Source organism: Etheostoma cragini, chromosome 22, assembly GCF_013103735.1.
Source record: "Etheostoma cragini isolate CJK2018 chromosome 22, CSU_Ecrag_1.0, whole genome shotgun sequence".
Lineage (NCBI taxonomy): Eukaryota > Metazoa > Chordata > Actinopteri > Perciformes > Percidae > Etheostoma > Etheostoma cragini.
The window spans coordinates 13,508,814-13,531,420 of NC_048428.1; the positions used below are offsets into that span (position 1 = coordinate 13,508,814).

The 22,607-nt window shown below is 41.9% G+C and overlaps 2 protein-coding genes across 3 annotated transcripts; both read right to left on the minus strand.

Moving 5' to 3' along the window:
* Positions 1–1,607: 1,607 nt before the first annotated feature.
* Positions 1,608–12,528, minus strand: wasf3b (WASP family member 3b). Its single transcript, XM_034861610.1, has 9 exons — positions 12,403–12,528; positions 7,739–7,895; positions 5,657–5,791; positions 5,254–5,407; positions 4,240–4,357; positions 3,835–4,016; positions 3,446–3,721; positions 2,492–2,805; positions 1,608–2,251 (listed from the first exon to the last, which is right to left on the minus strand). The coding sequence occupies exons 2-9, from the start codon at positions 7,869–7,871 to the stop codon at positions 2,094–2,096; spliced, it is 1,470 nt and encodes a 489-aa protein (XP_034717501.1). The 5' UTR covers positions 7,872–7,895; positions 12,403–12,528; the 3' UTR covers positions 1,608–2,093.
* A 1,213-nt stretch (positions 12,529–13,741) lies between these two features.
* Positions 13,742–22,370, minus strand: cdk8 (cyclin-dependent kinase 8). 2 transcript variants are annotated; one of them, XM_034862325.1, is made up of 13 exons: positions 21,886–22,370; positions 20,384–20,459; positions 19,829–19,939; positions 19,103–19,243; positions 17,393–17,450; positions 17,166–17,297; positions 16,907–17,050; positions 16,069–16,138; positions 15,843–15,915; positions 15,560–15,657; positions 15,268–15,355; positions 14,959–15,117; positions 13,742–14,785 (listed from the first exon to the last, which is right to left on the minus strand). In XM_034862325.1, the coding sequence occupies exons 1-13, from the start codon at positions 22,011–22,013 to the stop codon at positions 14,660–14,662; spliced, it is 1,404 nt and encodes a 467-aa protein (XP_034718216.1). In that variant the 5' UTR covers positions 22,014–22,370; the 3' UTR covers positions 13,742–14,659. The 2 variants fall into 2 exon arrangements, with proteins under 2 accessions (XP_034718216.1, XP_034718217.1); XM_034862326.1 differs by having other exon boundaries at positions 15,277–15,355; positions 21,886–22,368.
* Between the last annotated feature and the right edge of the window lie 237 nt (positions 22,371–22,607).

Sequence of the window (22,607 nt, forward strand, 5' to 3'; positions counted from 1 at the left end):
GTTGTTATTTGATGAGCACCAACACGTCAGGCTGACACGTCACAAACCATTACAAACTTGTATTCCTTTACCTTTGGAGAAAAGTCTATTTTGTTATAATCATTGAAAAGTTCTATTTTTTTCCCACTTAAGTCTGGCCTGAATTCTTTCAGATTCTGATGTTGTACTACGGCGCTGTAAAGCCTTTTTCTGAATGTAGTAATAATCAAAATGTTTAAGTGATATCACCTCCTCTTGACTCATTTTGTTTCTGTAAATATAGCATGCTAAAGAGGAGGGACTTTATACCACCATGCATGGTGCTACCAAAGCCAGTCCAACTATGGAATGAGTTGGGTTGCACCATTTTTTGAGTCACACTTCTCCACCTCTGCTTTTAATGTAGAATTTCTTCTGTTAGGTTCTACTTTTCTCGCTTCAATATGCACCAGTTTGTAAAGGCTAGTTAAAGGATAAATGATATGCTACAAAGATGGGATTGTTTGAGAAACAAATTGGTACACAACTTTCTCTGATTGGTTCATGTTTTTCTCTTGTGCAGCCAACAGTATTGTTGAGATTTTCATGAACAGGTGTGAACAAGGGCTTTGTATCCAAGAATAGCAAAAGACTGTGATGTTGGATGTAATACTTCTCTGTATACACACACCTGTTAATCTATTGAAACGTTACACAAACAAAGCACTGTACAAAGCGTACAAAGCAACTACAGTTTTTGAATAAATGTGTAGCCGATCGTGGGCTGGTAGTTCCGCGGGAGGAGGTGTCTGTCTGATGGTTACTAATCTTGAGCTAAATATCAAAACATTCAAGGGCCTTTTGTGTGTGTGTGTGTGTGTGTGTGTGTGTGTGTGTTTTGGGGTTGGAGAGGGGAAGGCGCCACAGTAACAGCATCTTGTGTAGACATGTGCTTAGTTTTCAATGTGAAATGCACTTTTTGGATGACAATGGCACAACAAATTATCTGCAAAATGAAACATATTCACGATAATCGACATGCACTAACTTAACTGAGATATTGTAAAAACATTTGTGTGAACGTGGTGTCTATTTTTCCAAGGTGTAAGTTGTACTTTTTATTGCTTTGATTAGTTCACTCAATTGAGAGATCTTGTTAATTTTGTATTAAAACAAAACGTGCTGTGCATTAAACTCCTGCCTTGACTAATTTGTTCATCCTCCCGCTGGCTCCATGCCCCCCCTTTTCACAGTCTTCCGTTACCCTGACAACTCCCTTCTTAGCTGTACTGTTACCATGGAAACTGAAGTCTTAGAGCCAGGTATGTGTCATCATTATGACGACTGTGGAACACAGACGAGGCATCCCAGCCATGATCCTTCATTCATCATTTTATTTTTCTCTGGGTCAAATGTTACAGAGCTCATACTAGCATATACAGACCCCGCCTCCCCCCCCCCCCCGCCCCAGACAGCAGTAATTGATTGCAGATGGTTCAATCAATTATCATAATCAATAAGACTTATTTTTTACATACTCTCTCATCCATCTTTAGCACAGCATTTCAAACGCTCTCCCCATTCCCCTTCTCAAAAGTCCTGAACCCATCATCAATGACTCCATGACATCTTCCCTTACAGTTATTGACATAGTAAAAACTTGCCTCATGATCTACAGCATATGTGAGTGTTTTAGTAAAAACATTAAAAAAGACAAGTACATTGGTAAGCTCAAGAGGAAAGTATCTAATTCTTCTAACACTCTCAAGCTTTAACTATACATGACATAATCACCTTCACAGGGTGTCTATAGTGTTATAACAGGTAGAGAAACATCCACTGGGGTGTATTCACAATGCTTTAAAATATATTTGTCAAACTACATGTTAATGTTTCAGAGAGTGGTAAGTATATGTCTTTACAGTGTTTATGCATCTTGAATACACCCCCACATTTCCAGTTTTGGACCATTCAGCTTATATCAAACTACAGCATGGGATTGTGTGTAGGTGTGTGTACGTGTTTTTCAGCAACAAAGTGTGTGACAACCCGTGAGTGTGGTAAAGTGGGCATTCTAACGTGTGTGTGAGTGTGTGTGTGTCTTCAGTGGTTATCCAATTTTTTGTGTTTGTATGTTAATCCGACCAATCGTTCTCTTCCAACTCGGAGTCGTCCTCAGAGTCGGAGTACTCCACAGCAATGCGTCGCGACAGAATGGTGGCCACGTCGTTCCCAACTGGCTCCCTCTTAGCCTGCTGCTCCTGCTGCTCCTGGACCTTCTTCAACTGGATGCCTGCAGGACAATAAGGGGCGTGTTGTTAACTGACACAGTGGCTTTTACAATACAGTGTATAGATCATTGGAGGATTAAAAGTTGCTTCATTTCAGTGTTATTTTCTTCATTGTAGAATCATTTTCTTTATTAAATCATAAATTCTTCTCTTGAAAGTTATCACAAATGCATTATGTTCTAAAGAAAATACGCATATGCATTCATCTTTATGGGCACTTATACACCCACTACAGCTCATACCCATACGTATAGCAGCCAGCAGATCACTGCGGGCATCATTGACCGCTGATGTCTCAGCAGGGGCAGCGGAGGACATCTTGCGGGTTGTGGAGTGGGAGGCACCGGCTGATAGGGGAGGAGGTGGAGGACCAGGGGGAGGTGGAGCTGCCTGGGCTCCACATATAGGTGGTGGAGGCGGAGAGAAGCCACCAGCGCCGGCCATTGGCCCAAAAGGCATTGGACCTCCAGGAGGTAAGGCAAAGGCTGTTTGGGCAGAAGGGATGAGAGGGGCGGGAGGGGGAGGAGGAGGACCGGTGTTGGCATAGCCATCCATACTGCAAGAGAGAGAGAATGAAAGAGAATTAGAGTGGCTATCATTATATCGCACAAAATTATGCACTTGTTTTAACTGATTAACTGGTTTTGTTTGTTTCATGGTCTCTGTCCTTTGCTGTAAAGCATTTTGAGCTACACTCTCTGTATGAAAGGTGCTTTGTAAATAAAGGTTATATTTATAATAATAATAACAATTATTATTATTATTATAAAAGTTATTGGAAATTCTATGGTGGTTTGCTATCACACGTACAGTCATCAGGGTTTGAGAGGGAAGCAAAAGGACACTTAGCCACTAGGTGGCGGCATTAGCTCAAAGTTCATACACAAAATAAATTGTGGGCACATAAACAGACACCAATAAAATCTGCAGTGAGCGAGAGCAGCAGAAAGGGACATATACAATGTATCATTTGATTAAGGAAGAAGGAAAGTGGACATTGTTCATCCTCCCCTGACCCCCCAACTGGTTGATAGTGTAAATGTATTGTTAAATAAAAAAAAAATAAAAAAAGAAACTTCACACCAGTCACAAAGAAACATAAAATATAAATATGAATAAGATATCAGTGAAAAAAGCATGAACATTGAAGGCCTGTTACATAAGTGTGTCCCATTGACTCTGGCTTGTATGTCTACCTGTAGTCCATTGGTGGGAGAGACATGGAGCCACCGTTCATAGCCTCAGTGGGTGGAGGAGGCAGCGGGGCTTGGTGGTGGTGAGAACGGCCGAGTGTCCCACCCTGATAGGCCATCATGGTCCTGCCTCTAATATCATGTTCCCCCCCTCCACGAGGGCCGTGCCCTGCAGCCATCTGGGCAGCCAGGACGCTTGGCGGTGGGCCGGAGTAGGTGTGGGCGTGGCCAGCATGGTTCATGAGGTTGGGGTAGTGGTGCTGATCAAGACCGTGACCCCTGATAGAGACAGCAGGAAGGTGGAAGAGAAAAAAATCAAATTAAAATGTAGTTTTCTACTAGGCTGGAATATGCGAACATAACATGCTTTGTAAAAGAACAAAGGGACCCACCTGTTTTCTGGTGACATCGAGCCCTCAGAGGAAGCACCTCTGTCCCGGTGTATGGTGTGTCGATGGTCCGGCCTCAGCTCTTTATCAAGAGCCATCATGTTCCACTCCTGCCGACGGTTCCTAGCCTTCCGGACCTTCTTCACCTCCCTCTGTAACGTTCCATCAACGCAACGCCTCTGCTCCTAAAAGGTGAAAGAAGGACAACAGTTAGGCTATTTGGTTTTGTTAAAATGAAACTATTAATGGAAACTTCAAGGGCTGTTTGGGGTCTTTCCTCCTCATCTAATTAGAATCTTGTCATCTTCTATAGACAAGAATATAATTAGTTCCACTAAGGAGTTACATATTCTGTGTATATGTATAAACTGTAATGGTGAATTAAACCATAACATGATCTGTAAGTACCTTCTGCTTCCTCTTCTCTTTCCTCTTATCCTCTGTGTCCTGCAGCATTTTTTCCTTCCACAGGTCAAAGAAGTAGGAGGGATCAGTATAGAACTTAAGTGCTTCCTTGTGGTCGTCCCTATAAAAACAGACACACAGAAGGTTATACAAGTGCACAAATGTATTTGTGTAGAAACACGTATGATGTAGAATCAATATATTGGCTTTGTTTAGTCAGAATGACAAGACAGACAAGATTTGGGTCTGTGGGTAAAAAACATGTGAAGCTATGAATATTGCAAAAGTGGAGAAGGCTGATGGGAGAACCAGTGGGGATCCAGCATAACTGGATGAGGCAGGATGGAGTGAAAAGGCAGAGAGACAGAAAGACTGGAGAAAGAGAGAGAAAAGTGTGCTATGTGGTCAGGGTCAGGAGTCGGATTCCCACTGGAGTCAGCCATGCTAAATATGTAATGCACCTAAAGTACTGGAAAGCAGACTGGATAAAAGCAGCCACCAAGTAGCAGTAGGAAATAGCACCAAATCTGCTGTTTCACCCTGAATGTAGGTCAGAAACAAGAAGCCGAAATCAAATCGAGAACATGGATCACTTTAAGTATTACTGTCAAAGTTATAAAGTAGAACACACGGTTGGTTTGAACTGGAAATTTAAGCTATTTAACAGACCTGTTTGTTTAGTCTCATCATAAAACTGCATTGTGTACAAACACAAACAGCCTTGTTTATTTCATACTGTTAAAATTAAGAGAAAAAATGTTTCAAATGTTAGTGGGAATACTATAACCCAAAATTATTAAAATAGTCAAGAAATGTTAGTATCGTGACTGCAGTCATCATTTTAGCATTGTGTCCATGTTTTGCGCTTTAAGTGTTAGGAAAGCAAAAGAAGTGCTCGATTGAATCCAGTTAAAACATTCTACAGAACAGACAATGTGAAAATATGGCTGTGAGTATGCTGCGAGAGCATAAGAGAGAGTGTTTGTTGAGTGTGCATGCATCAACATTACGGCCAACCTGTAAGATGAGAGGATGTTGAGCGGCGGAGGCTTGTCACTCAGATTGTAGATATCTTTGACAGGAATGGGCACACTGCTCTGGGACACCACCTGCTGGTCCTGAGTGGTGGAGCTCTTGAAGGCTTTCCTCATGTTGATGTCTTGCAGTGAAACTGAGAACATAATGAAGAGGCCAAATAAGTAGGTAGAAAAGTCAGGAAACATGAGGGTGACAACCATGAGGTCGCGTGAGCTAACGCAAAGCGATTGGTTCAGGTCCTATCCTGTGACCAATCAGCTATCCTAACCTGAACTACTCGAGGTCAATGGCTAACCTCAACCAATCGGTCTGCTTCGTAGGGCGGGTCTTGCCTAAAACTGCAGTTGGATCCATAATTACACCTCTCAGACCTCTGACCCACCTTCTTCTACGGTTGAGTCCAACTGCGTGACCTTGACGGCCAGCCGGTCGATGCGGTCCTGGAGAGAGTTGGCACGCACGTAGAAGGTGTTGGCCTCCTTAAACAGTTCGCCAAATATATCCTCCGCATGTTTACCTGGAAAGGAACAGCAGAAAGATGGGAAGTTTGAGAGAAAGAAGGAGACTTGTAATCATTATCTGGAGCCAAGCGAATCCCCACAGAGACTGGAGTGCAATCAATACAATGGTACTGTAACACAATGTCTGTGTGTCAGTGCAGGAAATGGCATCTCATACAGCTCTATATAGCAGCATTCCTCATTAATAAATAAATCTGCACTGACTACAGAAATCCTAAGGCATTTGTTTATTGAAGTTAGTCATCACTGCCGTGTTCTTGCTAGAGACTCATCACCTCAGAGTTGCCAGTTCAAAGCCCTAAACCATTTGTAAAGATGTAAGCAGGAATGAAAATAACCACCTCTCCTCTACATCAATAGCTGATGCTGATGTGCCATTAAGCAAGTCTCATACTCCCATTATTCTGTTAGTGTTTAGTGTCTAATAATAAATTATTAAACCCTTGTTTATACTAAGAAAACTCGTAGCTTAGCCACATCCATTTCTATTAACCCATGGCTACCAGATATCCACAAAACAGACTCAAAGACCTGACATGCCACAGGCTAGTTCCTTTACATGTGTCACAAGTTAGTGCTGGTCCTAGTCTGGGTGCTGTTCAATGTTCTTAACCCGTTTTTTTAGGGAACAACCTTAAAAATGAAGGATGACCCTGGGTTTAGTAAATAAACCAAATTAAAAGTTATAAGTGTGAAACAACGGTTTGCCCAGAGTTTAAGGGAACAATAAACTCTGGGCACTGGGGGTCTTAGGAGTGTAAAAGGCTTTTTACCAATAGATTGTTGAGCTGGGCAGAAATGGAAAGACAGGGACAAAAACAATTGCCCCACCAGAATCTGAACAGGTGACAACCCAGCCAGAGTGGTTTAATAACATTGTTTAATTACAAAAAAACGGACCGTAAAAAGGTGGCATGGAAAACACACGCAAACACGCCAAGGGCTATTTCTGTCCCTCTTGCTGACAGGATGGGCTGCAGGAAAAACATTTAGAGGAAGGAAGAGTGACAGATCCGGCATGCTGAATCCCGTCAACTCTGACCCTCTCCTGAGGATTCTTATGGTCCACTTACACACATACATGTGCACACAGACATGCACAGTGTATGTAGTCTGTAGACATTCCCCTCCAGGCCTGTCTGGGCATTTATATATAGACCCCACAGCTGCCGTTTAAACGCCCACTCCCAATGCAGGAACTTGACACAATAAGACACAGACAGAGAATGGATGACTGGGCCAGAATGAAGAGGGCCAACAGCAAAAAAGACTGGCTTAAATGTATGTTGTTGAGGTTTAAAATGAACAACGCTAGTATAAGAGAGAGAAAATTGGTGCAACTGAGGATGAATGGATGAAGGATAACTGTCAAGTGCCAACACATAACACACTGTTAACAGGTTATGAAACGAGGACATGGGAATGGAAGATGGATGGGGAGACAGATGCACCTGCTGCTGTGAAGGCATATACAGTGTGCATAATAATGTAAAATGTAAAATAGTTTAGCACACAAACACAGTTAACACACAGCCAACCAGCACATTCAAATACAACAACAACAGTCTGGCTGAACACATGCACACAGCTGTCTAGATAACAGTTCACTTTTGCAGAGCTATCTAAAAGGATTACATTTCAACCCTCTGTGCTCCAGTGCGAGGCCGCTGTAAGTCTGCTGCTAGCCAATGACCCCCATGCCTTGTTACAATGACAATGCCTAAATCAATCAGAGCTTCGGGATTACTGACGAAACCATGGGTGATCCAGACCTGAGGCTACACACAGTGTAAACAGTCATCACACTGAAGTTAGGGGTGTCACAGCCTAAGGATGCTGTAGTTTCAATATGTTTTTAATGTTACACAAAAACTTCTATTTAAGGCTTTTAGCTGCTGTTTTCGTCTTGCAAAGGCTACAGTACTCGTGTGTGTGTGTCTTACTCAGGCTGCTGAGCTGACGGATGATGGCAGAGAGCGTGTTGTTCATCACACACTCCAGCTCGCTGCCGATGCCCTGGGGGAGCTCCCCTCGGCAGAGGTGACGGGGCTCGATGTTCCTCTTTACCAGCGGCATGGCGAGGCCTCACACCGTCACAAACTGCAGGAAGACACGGGCGACAAGCACACACTGTTCAGACACAAGTACACTGGTTAGAGAGAAGGAATGAAAAAACTGTAGCATGCAGATGCTGGCCCCCTGCATCTGGCCTGCTGTGGACACACACGACTGTACGTATCTGCCTCAGAGCTAGGAGAAACACATATCAGATGTAACAGCGGTTGGGATAAATGGCTAGATGTCTGTGTGATTTTCATCATCATAATGCAATGATGTAGTAAATGTAAATTAAGGCTACAACTAATTTCTTTTATTATCAATTTATTGATTTTGTCGATTAATAGATTAGGTAGTTTTATAAAAGATAGCAAACATTTAAAAATTGTAAAAATGCCAATCCCAATTTCTAATTTGATATATTCAAATTGCTTCTTTATTCTAACCAAAACTCAAAGATATTCAATTTTTCTTATTAAAACAGCAAATAATCACATTTAAAAAAGCTAAACCAGTTCTAGTTCACACTGAAATAAATGACAGTAGCCATGTAGTCAATTGCAATATATATTATTTCAGGTCACATCTAACTACGATCGCTATAACATAATTACGTTCTTATGGGTGTAGTTTGCATTGCTGCTGTTGTTGTAGTAAGGGAGAACATTTTATTGTGAGGTGTTCCTAGGTTTCTGTCCAACCTCTATACAGTATGTTTATGTAAAAACAAATTAAACATGGGGTGAGCCGGTGGCCAGAGAACTGTGGTGACCAATAGTGTCCCAAAGCAAGAAGACTTGTGGCGACCAGCCAAGAGATTAAAGCATTAGGGAAAGGAAGACACAGCATGCCAGCTAATCCCAGGCCGGCTTGTCAGTGGCCCAGCTGGAATTCTGACACAAACAGAGATTCATGGATATGGTCTGACAATTAAAAAAGGCAGAAACGCAATAGAGCACTCCAAAGCTCCCCACATTCTCCGTGTAAACTTACACATTCGCTCCCCATAGCAACTCTGAACTTGACTGTCTAAATAAACCTGTGTTGACTCTTTGGCAAGACAATCTAAACTGAAGGGGACTACAAAGGACTACAAACAATTACTCAAAGCAGAAGAGATCCCAGGGTGCATCAGTACAGCCATCTTGTCAGAGTTTCTTCCTGCTTCCTGTTTTTGCGGTCTCAGCCTGCCTCCTGTTTCCTGGTCCTCCCTGTGTCCCATCTCTAGTTCCTGTCCAAACACTCGGCCAGAACAATACAGCTCTGGCTCTATAAGCAACCGAGAGGACGGACAGGGAGGCAGATGGAAACATGCTCCCACCATTTTTAGATTCACTGATCAAATGATTCACTCCTAATTACAGTTCCAGACTTTTTCCTGTGTAGCTACGCCAAAAGAAAATCTACTTCAGTGAAGAGCAGGTTGGAAAGACACAGGAGCTCTGGCAGTGACAGAAGGATAATAATAGCAGACATGTACAAGAAATACAACTCATGTTAGCTGGACCTCTACTGTAAGATATTCATTTATGATTACTAGTGGCTTAAAAAGTTAATCTTGTATTCTTTATGAATCCTTGTCTCACAAGAGACCAAATACAAAGGTGAGCTCACATCATCAATACAATAACTTTCTATCATAGCACGAAGCAGTGCTGTGCTATCAGTGTCTCAGCAGGAAACTACTGTTATTACAGATCGTGTCATTTCAGCTGTCCAGGACCGAAAAAAAAGACACTTCTGTTCACTGAGGCCAGTTCCCACCAACAGAGTCCTCCTCTGGCCCTGTTTTCTCAGCTATCGACCCCCTGCAAACCCCAACAGCCTCACGTCAATAAAGAAAAACAAAGGGTTAAATTACACCATCATGTGCTGCCACAAAGCACACTAAATACAGTTTATAGGGTCTGGTTTGAAGCAAAAGCTCTTTGGATTTAGTAGTCTGCATGAACTGAGTGTTCTTCTTCGAGCATGGGATGGGAGGGAAGTGATGCAAATGAGAAGATTGTGTGTTTTTTCTCTTACTGTCTGGCTGGCAGGACAATCACATCAATGAGGCGAAATAATGAGCGACTGGGGGCGAGCAGGAGGAGGGAGTAGGGACGGGGCTTGTCTGCTTGAGGAGAAAGCAGAGGCAAATGAGGAGAAAGTAGAGGCAAAGAAGGGTGCACGTGAGAGACATCAAGTGGGATAAGAGTGTGTGACATGAAATAAACAGGGAGTGAAACAGTGTGTGAGACAGTGTGTGAGATAGAAAGAAAAGTCTATGTGTAACACTAAGAGGTGGGCAAAGTATGTGTGCGTGTGTGCGCGTGTGTGTGTTTGCGTGCGTGTGTGAGGGAAAAAGGATGTATTGGTTGGGGGAGGGGTAGGAACAGGGACCTCGGGGAAGCCACTGAAAGGTTCCCAGGACAATAGAGCTCCGTTCACACGGCAACAGCGCTAGCTCTCCCATGCATCCTCCCCCTTCTCCTCCTCTTCGACCTTCTTTAAGGCCCCCCCAGTACTCTTACAATGAAAGCGTAGCAAGCGAGCGCTCCTCAACTCACTCAGGGAGCAAGACAGAAACCAGAAAGGGAGAGTAAAGCCGGAACATACGCCAGGGACACACAGATTCTCACTCTCATGCTTAGTGTTTCTCACTCTTTCTTTTTGTCATGTTTTGGGAGCTGTAATTTATAACAACGCAACATGCACACATGCACTTAGGCATTCAGGCATACAAACATGTACACACACACTAAAAAACACCAGGTAGCCCTTAAAATGTCCCATTAGCAGTATGTTAACAGTAGCATCCGCTGCAAAAATGTCTTTGATCCTAAGAGGGGAGACATTCAGGCTGCGTTCAGGGTAAAACCCACTTCCCCTGGGATTCGTGCAAGATGCCCACATCTCCACACCAACACACAGAGAAAGAAGAGGCATTTATTACAGATGTGAGAAACTCAATCAAGATCTGAAAGGGAGATCATTACCAATGTATGAGCTGAGTACAGCTTCTTGTGTTGCAAGTTTTTTTTCTTGCTCTGATGCTTTGAATAATGCAGCCTGGATTACGTCAAGTCACACTGCCCTGAATATGACGTAAAACAATTCTGCTGTGTCTCTGTGCGCCTGTCCTGGAACTTCTCCTTATCCCAATAATGCTAAAGTATCTGAATAGTGAATCCTCAGTGTGTCCAGAGTAGGCCAGGGAGCGTGGCCATAACTTTAACCTTCTGCTTTGCAGCCAAAAAGACAAAAAGGGCTGATAATTATATATATTTTATTGACTTTTAGCAAAACAGTCAACTGATGATATAATCTTATCATCATATTGTTATACAAATGTACAGTATGTCATCATTAATGATTCAAAGCAAATTGTAATGAAAAACTAGCGCCGTGATTCATTGTTTTAAAGTTTACATTTACATTTTCAAAGTGATTTTGCCATATTGTGATATATATAAATATTACCCAATCATAATATCAGTCAAGTAAATCTGCAGAATTAAGCTTACTAAAATACCCGATTTGTTAATTGCAAAAATTACCCCAAATTGTCTAATCCTATGGTAATACAATGGGCTAAACAGCTGACTAATTTTGCAGTTCAATTAATTCACTGATATAAAAATTACTATTAATCCCTGATTAAATAAGCAATACTAAGTAGGAGTATTTAGCATTCTATATGCTATTTTAGATCTACAATGTGGTCGATTTGTTGATTGATAATGAATTGTTGCAGCAGTTAGATATTGGTGATATTATAATTGCTATGAATATAAAGTAAGCTGTCATTATAATCATTTCAAATTACCATAATTTATATTTCATTAATCAACACTTCATTTGGATTTCAGGTCAGGTCAGATATGTTATCACACGAATGTCACGCTCAAGTTATAACCATGTACTATTTGGATTTTTCATGCCTTAAAATTCCCAGTTCATTCACGCACACACTCAGTTTCTCTCCTCCCCACAGGCTGATAGACGCACGCACGCAAGCACACACTCACTCACACACACACACTCACACACACACACACACACACACACACACACACACACACACACACACACACACACAAACTAACTAATGGCAACCGCAATCAATCGCTGTTCGCTACCGTCGCTTCCCGTTAGGCTACTGATGGACTGACCCACATCTGTTCATGCCCCTCGGTTCCCGTAAATGTATGCCTGTTTTAATCTTAAATTCAACCAGCCGTTTTTCTGTGTAACGTTAGGTGCTTAACAAATTAATCAGCACGCCGGATTAAAACCAATATCAATTATCTGGTCAAAAAAAGCTTTAAAGTTACCCAGATACAGGACAACATTGAATGTTTAAGGCAGGTTTCGTCAACGGAGAGTCCGCCTATTATCCTTAGCTGGGGGTCCGCAACAACTGACCACTTTGGTTAGCTAGCTTATGTCCAGTGCTCGAGTTCTTAGTTTGGACAAATGAGACTACAGTCAACAGAATTAGCCACGTTTCACCATTTAGATAAAAGCAGTCATTAGTTGTTGTAAAAAAGTACCATGAGACCCTCACCAGCACTTGTAATATTAGAAGAAATCAGCCCGTCCGCATGTCCCGTTAGATACTCCTATTAGCTCTTCCATCCTGTGTCCCCCAGCCCGTCTGGTCACTCCGGGGAACCAGCCTTCGAGGACGGGGACACGCCCATCGGCCAATCAAATGGCCAAGCAGGGGATTTAACTCGTGATGGGCGTTGCACTCAAACAATGGTATCTTTTAAACGGAATGAGTGACAGGGTTACTCCCCAGCTCGAAAGCAGTATAGTCAATGAGGGAGGCGGGGCTACGGTTGGGCGTTGCTAAAGAGCTTATGACGGTATTTTTTTTTGGCAATTGGGTCCCATTCCCTGTCAAAATGATTAAGGCTTTCAACTCATCTTGGGGCCTGTGGGGATTTTGTATATATGATGAAGACCTATTTGAGTAATTGTAAGCTATAAAGGTTTTAAGGGGTTAGAAACATGCTTCAGGCAATGATGCTGAGAATGAGCCGGGATAGTATTGTATAACAGACTAAAATAGCTGGGCCAGCATCCTGCAGGAAGTGGTTCAATAAGAGGACCTGCTATACTTAGATCTGTTCTTTACTCTCAGAGGTTTGATTGAAGACAAAAACAGTCTGAGGGAGATGACAGTCATCAAAGCATGGGATGGGAGAAGAGAATAGTATTTAGTCTGTAGACTGGGTCCATTAGAAAGTGAAAAGGGAGTTTCATTATTAAAAATGTACTTCTATTCCTGGACAAGGGGGAAAGCCACAGCCTGCATTTGTTTTACAGCTGTCAGTTTAACATGTATAATTGATTCATCCATGAATACCAAAGCACACATGTACAGTATGTGACTATGTAATAAGAAGGGGCAGTTTGGACAGAAACAACTATCATGGCATACTTGGACTTTACAAGTATGCATTCAATAAAAGTATTGTAGATTTCATAAACATGCGGAAACAATTAGTTATTCTGATAATAAATTATTTGATTATCTCTTTCAGATTCTCTGTTTTGCTCCTTTTATATTACTTTTATTTCAATATTTGTAGATTTGGGACTGTTGTTTAGAAATCAAAGTGTATAGGCCTTTAACCACTTTTTTGTTGTTTCTTATGTACTAAAGACAAACTGACAATCAATTGTTAGATCAATCAATGAAAATAAAAAAAATATCTACAGGGCACTATAAGTAAAGGACAACAAGGTGTCTAAACATTTGGGGAAATGTATTCAGCTTTCTGTGACACTGAGTGTTAACGTGCAAAGATTGATGGCGAAAGAGGTGCAAACGGGAAACACTTGCATTCGTTTGCATCACTCGTCAGCTGCTTGCACATACCCACAATTAACAATAGCAACGTTTTTACTTTTATTGTCAGGATAGTTGCTTCATATGTAAAATTTTTCAATACAGTACAATGCATGTTCCATCTGCCATCCTCCATGCGATTGGTTGGTTTGTCATCATGTTCTAAGGCTTGCCCAAAGCATACAGCAGCTGCTTCCCCACACTTGCCATGAAAACAAAACCATGAAAACTGATTAAATTATAAACTTTTTTTTTTTTTTTGTCCTTTCTGAACAAAAATCCTCATCACCACAGCAGTGGGGGCTCCACATCCTCCCAGCATGCTTCACAGCAGCTCAGTTTAGTCCTCAGTTGAGGCATCACAGGGGCACACACACAAAATAAACAGACAGAGAGACAAGAGGACAGTTGGACAGGGGATATCTGTCACTGCTGGCAGTCACATAGCTTTCAGTCTCATCCAAGCTTCAACAAGAAGAGGGTAACTGGCTGGGGTAGGGTGTAGATGAGGGTCCGGAGACAGGTGGAGAAGAAAAGGGCAGGAGATGACACAGCAGATTAACACGTGTCACCCTCCAAACCAAGCCATCTTCTCACGGCTGGTTTCATTATGTCTCAGTATCAGAACAAGGTTGGATTTCACCATAATATCCATTCTTCTCATTCTCCCGCCTTGTGTTTCATCCATCAGGTTTTGCTCTCCAGCGGTGTTTTTAATACTGGGGTTTTGGGTGTTTCACCTTGAAGAAGGGTAGATTGCTGTAATTCTGACCTAACAGACTGCTGCAGAGAAAGTGCCCTCTGTGGGGTGGAGCGGGGTTGTTGTGTTGCCTTGGACATCCCACATCCCTCAGTACATTGGTTCAGGTGGGCATGGTGCGGGCTGTGTATGCATTTATATATGTGTGTATAAGTGTATGTACGTGTGTGTGTGTGTGTGTGTGTGTGTGGAAAAGGGGGGGTCTCAGTAGCGGTGGGTCTGGTGGGAGTACTGGGGCGGCTGTTGGGAGGTAGAGGAGTATCCCATGCTGCTTTGGGGCAGTGATGTGCTTGGTCCAGGGTTCTGATAGGCAGCATGTGGATTGGAGCGCTGCAGGGAAGAAAGAAAATAAGAAGATATTCATTAAATCCTTTCAACTACAATCTTTGTTTCAGCATCCAAACTTTAGTGCCTTCTTGGTTTCCAAGTTTATTAGGCAAATATGCCAAGTTTACATGAGAGAGCTATATTTTTTCTCAAAAACAGAGGGAGGAGAGACTTACCTGGTAGTCTGAGGTCATGATGAGGCCACCTGAGGTAGTGGTGGGGGGGGCAACCCGCACTTTCTTCAGAGGCGGGCCCTGGGCATGGCTGTTGTCAGGGTTGCCAGTGTGCCCCGCCCCATTCGTGTGGTTGTTTCCCTGTTGCTGCTGCTGGTTTTTCTAATAGTAAAAAAAATAAGAAAGCAGACGTGTACTTTGTATTGTTTACTACCTCTTTTCAATATATATATATATATATATATATATATATATTTTTTTTTTTCTTAAAATAGGCATGCTGTACGTCTGTAGTGAGATAGTATGTCGCACATTTCTTACTTTGTCCGCCTTGTCCTCTGGCTCTTCCTCTGTCAGGAACTCCCTCTTGGGGTAGGGAATCTGGCAGCCTGCAAACACACTGGAGAAAAAAAATGCAAACAGGCTTGTCAACTTCAAAGATTTATTCCCATGACTCAAAGTTAATTAGCTAGGGGACCTGTTCAACATGGTAGCAACCCGAGGATCATGTGACTCAAACCAAGGGCTAGCACAAGATCAATAAACTGGATACAGACTTTGAGTATGGGTGTGTGTGTGTGTATGTATGTGTGCTGTGACTCACTCAGAGGTGGGCAGGGGCTCCTCCAAAAAGTAGGGGTCCTGCATGGCCTGTTCAGACGTGATTCTACGGATGGGGTCCATGGTCAACAGCTTCTGCAGCTTTAATGAATTGCACACAATGTCAGCCTCAAACACGAATCCAGTAATAGACGTGGCATAATGACAAAGCATGCTTCATTTGTCATGGAAATCCAAACTGAAGCCTCTATTATAATTGTATCATAATGTCTATAAGTTATTGAAATTCCATGCAATTACCTTATTACCGAGGCATTTTGACTCACCAAGTGAAATGCTTTGCTGTCTGGCTTGACTTTATGTTTTTCCATGTACTTTATAAGGCTGCAGTTTGTGTATCTGTGATAGAGAAGGAGCGAATTACATGGTTAAGTAAGAATTGTGTACAATGATCAAAAATGTCTTTTTGCCAGCAGACATAGCACTCTGCTTTGCTCTAACTTTGTTTCTGATCTTTTAGAAAACTAGGACAGTGGTACTCTGCAGACTCACGTGTTCCTTCTAAAGTCTTTCATCAGCGTGGAGTGTTCGGGCATCTTTTTGATGTCCTCCCAGTCTTTATCTGTCAGATGAGGGAAACGGCATTATATCATGTCACATCCTCCCTCCCTTGAAGAACAGATTATTTAAATTGAATAGTCTGGATTATAATTGTTTTCAGTGCAAATGTTCATGATTTCCTTACAACAGCTGCATGTTACATCAAGAGCACATTGAGCTTTGGTTGTGAATTACAGGTTAAGATCTGTTTATTTATTTATTTATTTATATATATAAAAAAACAGAAAATGACGTTAAATTTCCCCCGAAGCACAATTTGTTCAGCTTGATTGTCCTGCAGAATCAAAACAAAATCCATCTGACAGACTAGTGAATTACAGTACTAGAGCAGCAGAGATGGTAGAAGGAAGAAAAAAGGCATCAGAAGCATCTTAAGTGAACTGGAAAAAATAGGCCCAAATGTAGCCCTGCAAGTAAAAGTTTGTGTTTGTAAATGGGCTTCATCTATCGTGTCAGTGAATTGGTGTTCAGAGCCAACAGACCCCAGTACAGCCTAAAGAATAAAGGAAGCTTGAAAACAGACCAAGTATTTGTTTCTGCCTCTCCTAGGAACGAAAGTTGCTCATCATTCCACCGCATTTTTCCATTATAAAAAGGCAAGACAGCAGCTCTGTCACTTTGGTGTAATACTCGCTGAAGGACATTTTATATGTGTACATTGTTTTTAAATCAGAAGTACTTATTTCACTTAATGTCACAAGCAATACATCCCGTTTTGAAGCTATTTCCAGTATTTCCTGCCCAAAGTCTGGCAGCACTAGACTCTCACCAGCAGGGAAGCCCATGACGTTAAAGATGCGGTCCAGTTGGTCGTGGTGGTAAGGGTTACTGGTCTTGATGTCCTCTTGGCGACAGTGGAATATGGGCTCAGATGTCAGCAGCTCTGCGAAGATGCAGCCAATCGCCCAGATGTCTGAGAGAAAAGCAGAGCACACACTAACTTCCGCTGTCACTAAAGTCAGTGGAACTGGTTGCACATGTTCACATGTGGGAAGTAGCACAGACAGATGGGGTTGCAATATGCTCACCAATGGCTTTGGTGTAGTGCCGAGCTCCCAGCAATAGTTCAGGTGCTCTGTACCAGAAGGTGACCACGACAGGGTCGAGATCGGCTAAAGGCTTCAGCGGTGAATTGAAGAGACGGGCAAACCCCATGTCCGCTGCAGAATAAACATTACGTTAAGTAAAGTAAAGTAGTAGCAAACTTAAACAAAAAGAGAACTTTAAACATTCAAAAAGGAGATATTATACATACCAATCTTTACTCTACCCCTCTCTGGCCCTTCCCCCATCACTAAAATGTTAGCTGGTTTCTGTGGAAAAAAAGATGGATACACAATTTTTTTAACATGCTTCAACAATCCAAACGCTTAGAGTAAAATCAGTGAGATTAAATCAGCTCTGTCTGGCACAGTTTCTGAGCTCATGACATATGCAGTGTTCACCACTTCATACAAAAATCTTTTAAGACCACATAGAATTCAATTTCATGCCTGTTTCACAATACTAAGTATGATGGAAAACAACAATAGACAATCAGGCTTCAAATAAATTATAATTACATCACATTTTCCGTACTTTCCAGCAGTATATAATAATAATCCCTAACAATATATTATTTATTTTTTAATTAATTAATCAAATTAATGCAACCAGGATAAGGGACATTAAATTCGCGGACGGATTGAACAATTTAAGTTTTTACTAAAATCAACATTTGTTATAATGAGACAATAAGCTTCCTAACTACTGTAGTAAGCATTAGTGACAATACTTGCTTCAGGTCTGATAGCGCTGACTGAGCCTCCTGTGCCCAAAATCCATTGTCCTTCCAATACCTCTTTTAGTTTATAAGTGTAATTTAATAACACCAATCATATACAGAAATATGTTACAGTTAACATTAATATGCTTTTTTAACATTTAAATTAAGGCTTTTTTAATCATTGCAATTTTTACTTAATGTTGAGGTAACAGAATTCAAAGCTTTTTCAGACTTTTCAAGAATGTGGTGTGATAAAAACTATTTATACTGCCCTCTAGTGGACATGATGTACACATTTCATCCCACAAGAGTGGAGGGCTACCACTTCCATCTCACTTTGGATGTAAACGGCATATGATGTGGTTTTCCAATCACACAAGTAAAACTAGTTAAAAACCAGAGACGAATATTTTTAAATTCTTAATTACAGAACAAAATGCAACACTAGAAACCTTCAGAACACACACTATTGCTAGTCTTTGAACGTTTTTATGTAATAAACTTTCACCCAAACAACTATAACATAGAATAATGTAGGAAATTTGGATATGACAAATGCATGCTAATCTTGGTTGACTTAAAGGTTCTCTAAGCGATGTTGGGTGACGTTATTTATTGTTCCCTCGCCCGTCCCTCTTCCTCATCCCGTTAGTCGTTGTCTAGGACAGCTCTCCTCCAGCTAACTACCCTCCTCACGCTTCTCTCTCCTCCCCTCCCCACACCACCCTTCATGTGCATGTGCACAACCCACACCCCCAAATCCTTATAGTCAGTTATTGTCCAGAAAACAGTTATGTTTTTTGGTGCATGATGCCACAGTTTGCTTTTGTTTTGTGGAGCCTGGGCTCTCTACAGAGGCCGCAGTTTTTTAACAGTTTGTTCAGGGGACAGGCCGCTCCCGGATAGTGAGGATATGTTTGCTGTATGTGACAACAAATGTTGTAGCCTAAAAAACGTGCGAGATCGCTTAGAGCACCTTTAAACCTGTTAAATCATTAATCTAAAAAACATTCAAAATGTAAAAAAAAAGGTAGAGCCATAACTCAAAACATGCTTCAAATGCCTCATACTGATTCTCTGCCCATTAACATTCTTCTTCTCTCTCATCAACTGCTGACTTGTTTTCCCTTCTACCAAAATATTTTCTCTCTCCCCCTCCTCTCCTCCCCTTTCCCTCTCTGCCCTCCTCAATCCTCTTACAAGGTCTCTGTGGAGGACCCAGTTGGCGTGGAGGTAATGGATGCCATCCAGGATCTGGTAGAGCAGAGACTTGACCATTCCTCTGGGCAGCTGAAGTGGCTTCTTGTTGGCCTTGGATGCTCTGTGGAATTTAATAATGTGCTACAGAAAGACAAAATAACAGTAATTGTGGTGTGCAAGCGAATGTGCGGACTAAAGTCCATCATTTTTGTGTGCTTTTCCACATTTGTATGGTCCAAACTGCTAAGTTTATGCTACAGGGAAGATGAGTAAGGCTTGTGTTTGTGGCATGTGTTTCCACTTCCTTGGTAGGGGAATGTGAGTGTGAGGCTTTGTAGCAGAAAATGGCATTTTAACTCAGTTTTGATACCCTGCCAAGTGTAATGCAGTAGAGGTTTGACTACCAAATGTTTAAGACTTCTTGGTGTATGCGTGTTTAATGAGACTTAGCAATGCACAATTTTGAGTTCTTTTCTTTAAGGTGAATGTCGACGGTCGTGTTGCTAAAATACATATAACCCACATAAACTCACACAAATGGGTGAGAATCTGCAGTAGGTGATTGTGTGTTGGTCTACTATTAATGAAATTATTATAAATGTATGATACAGAAACAGTCTACACGCATTCCCAACCATATTGGCATATTCAGTGGACAATGTTGCAGTATGTTTGATAAGTCATGCCATGCAGCTCCAGTGTGTGTTGTGTATGCGTGTATTTTACCCAGAGATCATGTTCGGCGTAGTCAAACAGCAGCCATACTTTACGGTCTGCATGTGACAGGAACACTTTCTGCAGTGAGATGACGTTGGGGTGCTTCAGCTCCCGCAGCAGCTGCAATATACAAACCCACTCAGAGGTCCGACCGGCACAAATCAAGAATGACAGATAGCCATTTTGTTCTAGTTAATGCTGCTATTAACGGCTAAAAGTGGGGAAATTACTTTACTGGTTTCAATAAATAATATCAACAAGGACCAACACAATATCGCCTGCACAACTGAATGTACAATAAAAATAACTTTTTTTGAAGCATATGTTTAAGGTACTGAGGACATAGTTGATATTAACGATACTGTCTAGCCTTTGTTTGCCTTACAATAATGTCTATTTTATTGTTCTGCAATTCCTTCTGGCTCTTTTGTTTTAGGTCTGTTGTTACTTTACAAAAGCTATTTTGTGAAGTTGATTTTGGTTATTACATAAGCCACCTCGGAATGGCATGAGGGTGTTGAACAGAGACCAAACAAGGGGCAGAGTAAGCCAGGCAGTTCTTACTGCAATCTCTCTGCAGGCTGACATGGAGATGCCAGTGCCTTCAATCTGCTTGAGGGCGTAGTCCTTATCATCCTTCCTACAAACAGAGAGGAACAACATCAACACCAGACCAGACTGCAGGCCCCCTGAGAGCTGTCTGCACAGAAACATAAAAGGGGGGCACTTGGCAGCTGGCACAGGGACTCTGAGAAGAGGCCGAGTTGCATTACCCCCAGATTTGTGTAATCAAGCTTACCTCTGAGGCTCAAAACAATACGGGGGGAGAGGAAACAGGTCCTGTCTGGCAGCTGGCTAAGGACAAACAGAGCACTAGGACTGGCTTTCACTTGAATAAATTGGTCATAACCCCTCCGTCCCCCTGGCCTGAATCATCTCATAAACCCATGCTTTGTGTTTCCTCATGCCTCTTTCAATTGCTGCAGCACAAACTATCTCACATAGTCTAATAAACAGCTACCTCTTTAAAACACTTTAGGGATATTTTGTATGGTTCTGGTTGCCAGTATGTCCAGGGTACGATAATGGGCCTAGTACGGGCCTTGTGGCTCAAGCTGCCTTAGGTTCTCCCCAGCTCTGGTCCACACACGTGTAACGGTTTCACGGATTATATTAGAAACAGTTGGGAGAAGGTAAACATGTACAAGGTTTAGAAATGAAGGTGTGTTCTTAGGGTTTAGGTGCTGACCACAAAACCACAGAGTATACAAAGTTTGTATCCAGCCAGGTACCTTACTTGCATGTCATTCCCCATCTTCCTCTCCCACTATTTCATGACATCTCTCCACTGTTGACTAAAAGGCAAAAGCCACAAAATGCACAACATAATGGAATGAAGGTGGGCTGATATTAAGAGTGATAAGGACAAAAAAGCATATTATACACATGGACAAAAATGGAGGCATGTTAGTGAACATGTTTTATCATATACACGACTAGTAAACACTGCTTTAGTTGACAAAAGACATGTTCGATTCCTCTACAAATTAATGATTTTTAATCATTCTCACAAAGCCTTCCGGGAGATTGCAAAACGCATAGGTTGGCGTAGAGATGTTTTCCTTGGCATTATAAAGTCAAACCCCTCCCTTTATATAAAAAAAAAAAAAAAAAAGACCACTGACACCTTCCTAAAATGACCGCACATGCACCTGCTATGGCTCTTAATTTTACAAAATAAAAAAAATGCCTTATGTTGAGCAACAACAAATGACATAAATATTTGCTTCAGAAATGTTTAACAAAACATCACCACATTCACAATGGTAAACCTGTTAGTGATATACACGAACAAAAAGTGCAGTCAACATCCTGAGAGGAAAGGTAATTGCACGAAATATTACTCCAAATACGTGTATATCTACCTACGTGTCTTAAATAAGCCTACCAGTGGCACACCAGCTTTGAAGAGAAAACAAATGAGAGAAGTTGTTAAAATGTATGTGAGAGAGGAGGAGGAGGGCAAAGGGTTCACTGGTTCGAGGCCTTGCTGGTCACCAACTCACCCATCTTTTCTCTTCGCCTTGTATACATGACCGTAGGTGCCTCGTCCCACTTTGCATCCTTCGTACTCAAACAGGTCCTCGACACGCTCTCTTTCGCCGGTCAGCTTCACTTTAAAATCATAGTCCATTTTCACCAATGTTTGGGCTCAATATATCCGCTCCTTGCTTTTTTAAAGCGTCGCTTGGGAGGCAACTAGGCTACTTCAACGAGCTCGATTTAGTAATTCGGCTAGTTGCCGTCCCCAGCGTGGCCCTTTCTTCTTTCAGCCCAGCTTCCACATCGAGTTTTCGGGTTGGATTGTTTACACCAGGTGGGATGTGCAGTGCCCGTTGATAATCCCGATGAAAAACGAGCCCGAAATATATTCCTTTCTCTTGTTGCTGCGTTTCTCTCAGCCGGTATTTGCTCTAAACAGACTCACTTCACTCGGTAACGACGCCGTATTCGGGCATGGCACTGTCGCAAAACGTCGTGAAGACAGCCCTGCAGCAGAGCTAGAGTTTAAGAAAAATCGGACTAATACATCCATGACTACACCCCGTGAAATTCACACTATAATAATTAGAGATGATGTATAAATTTATTCAATCGTAACAGTCGTATGTTGAAAAATAATTGTTGCCTATTAGTTCTATAATACAATCATTTTGCTACGCATAACATAATAAGCAGCCCACATTCTAGTATGATAGCCTACTACAAATACAGTGGATGGACGCCA

Coding starts and splice junctions, on each gene's coding strand:
- cdk8 (XM_034862325.1), bottom strand. CDS start 22,013: ATGGACTATGATTTTAAAGTGAAGCTGACCGGCGAAAGAGAGCGTGTC. Junction 19,940..20,383: donor CAGCCTGCAGAGAGATTGCA/GTAAGAACTGCC, acceptor TGTATATTGCAG/CTGCTGCGGGAGCTGAAGCA. Junction 15,658..15,842: donor ACAGCAAAGCATTTCACTTG/GTGAGTCAAAAT, acceptor AATTCATTAAAG/CTGCAGAAGCTGTTGACCAT.
- wasf3b (XM_034861610.1), bottom strand. CDS start 7,871: ATGCCGCTGGTAAAGAGGAACATCGAGCCCCGTCACCTCTGCCGAGGG. Junction 4,358..5,253: donor AACATCCTCTCATCTTACAG/GTTGGCCGTAAT, acceptor CTGTTTTTATAG/GGACGACCACAAGGAAGCAC. Junction 3,722..3,834: donor TCGATGTCACCAGAAAACAG/GTGGGTCCCTTT, acceptor TGTCTCTATCAG/GGGTCACGGTCTTGATCAGC.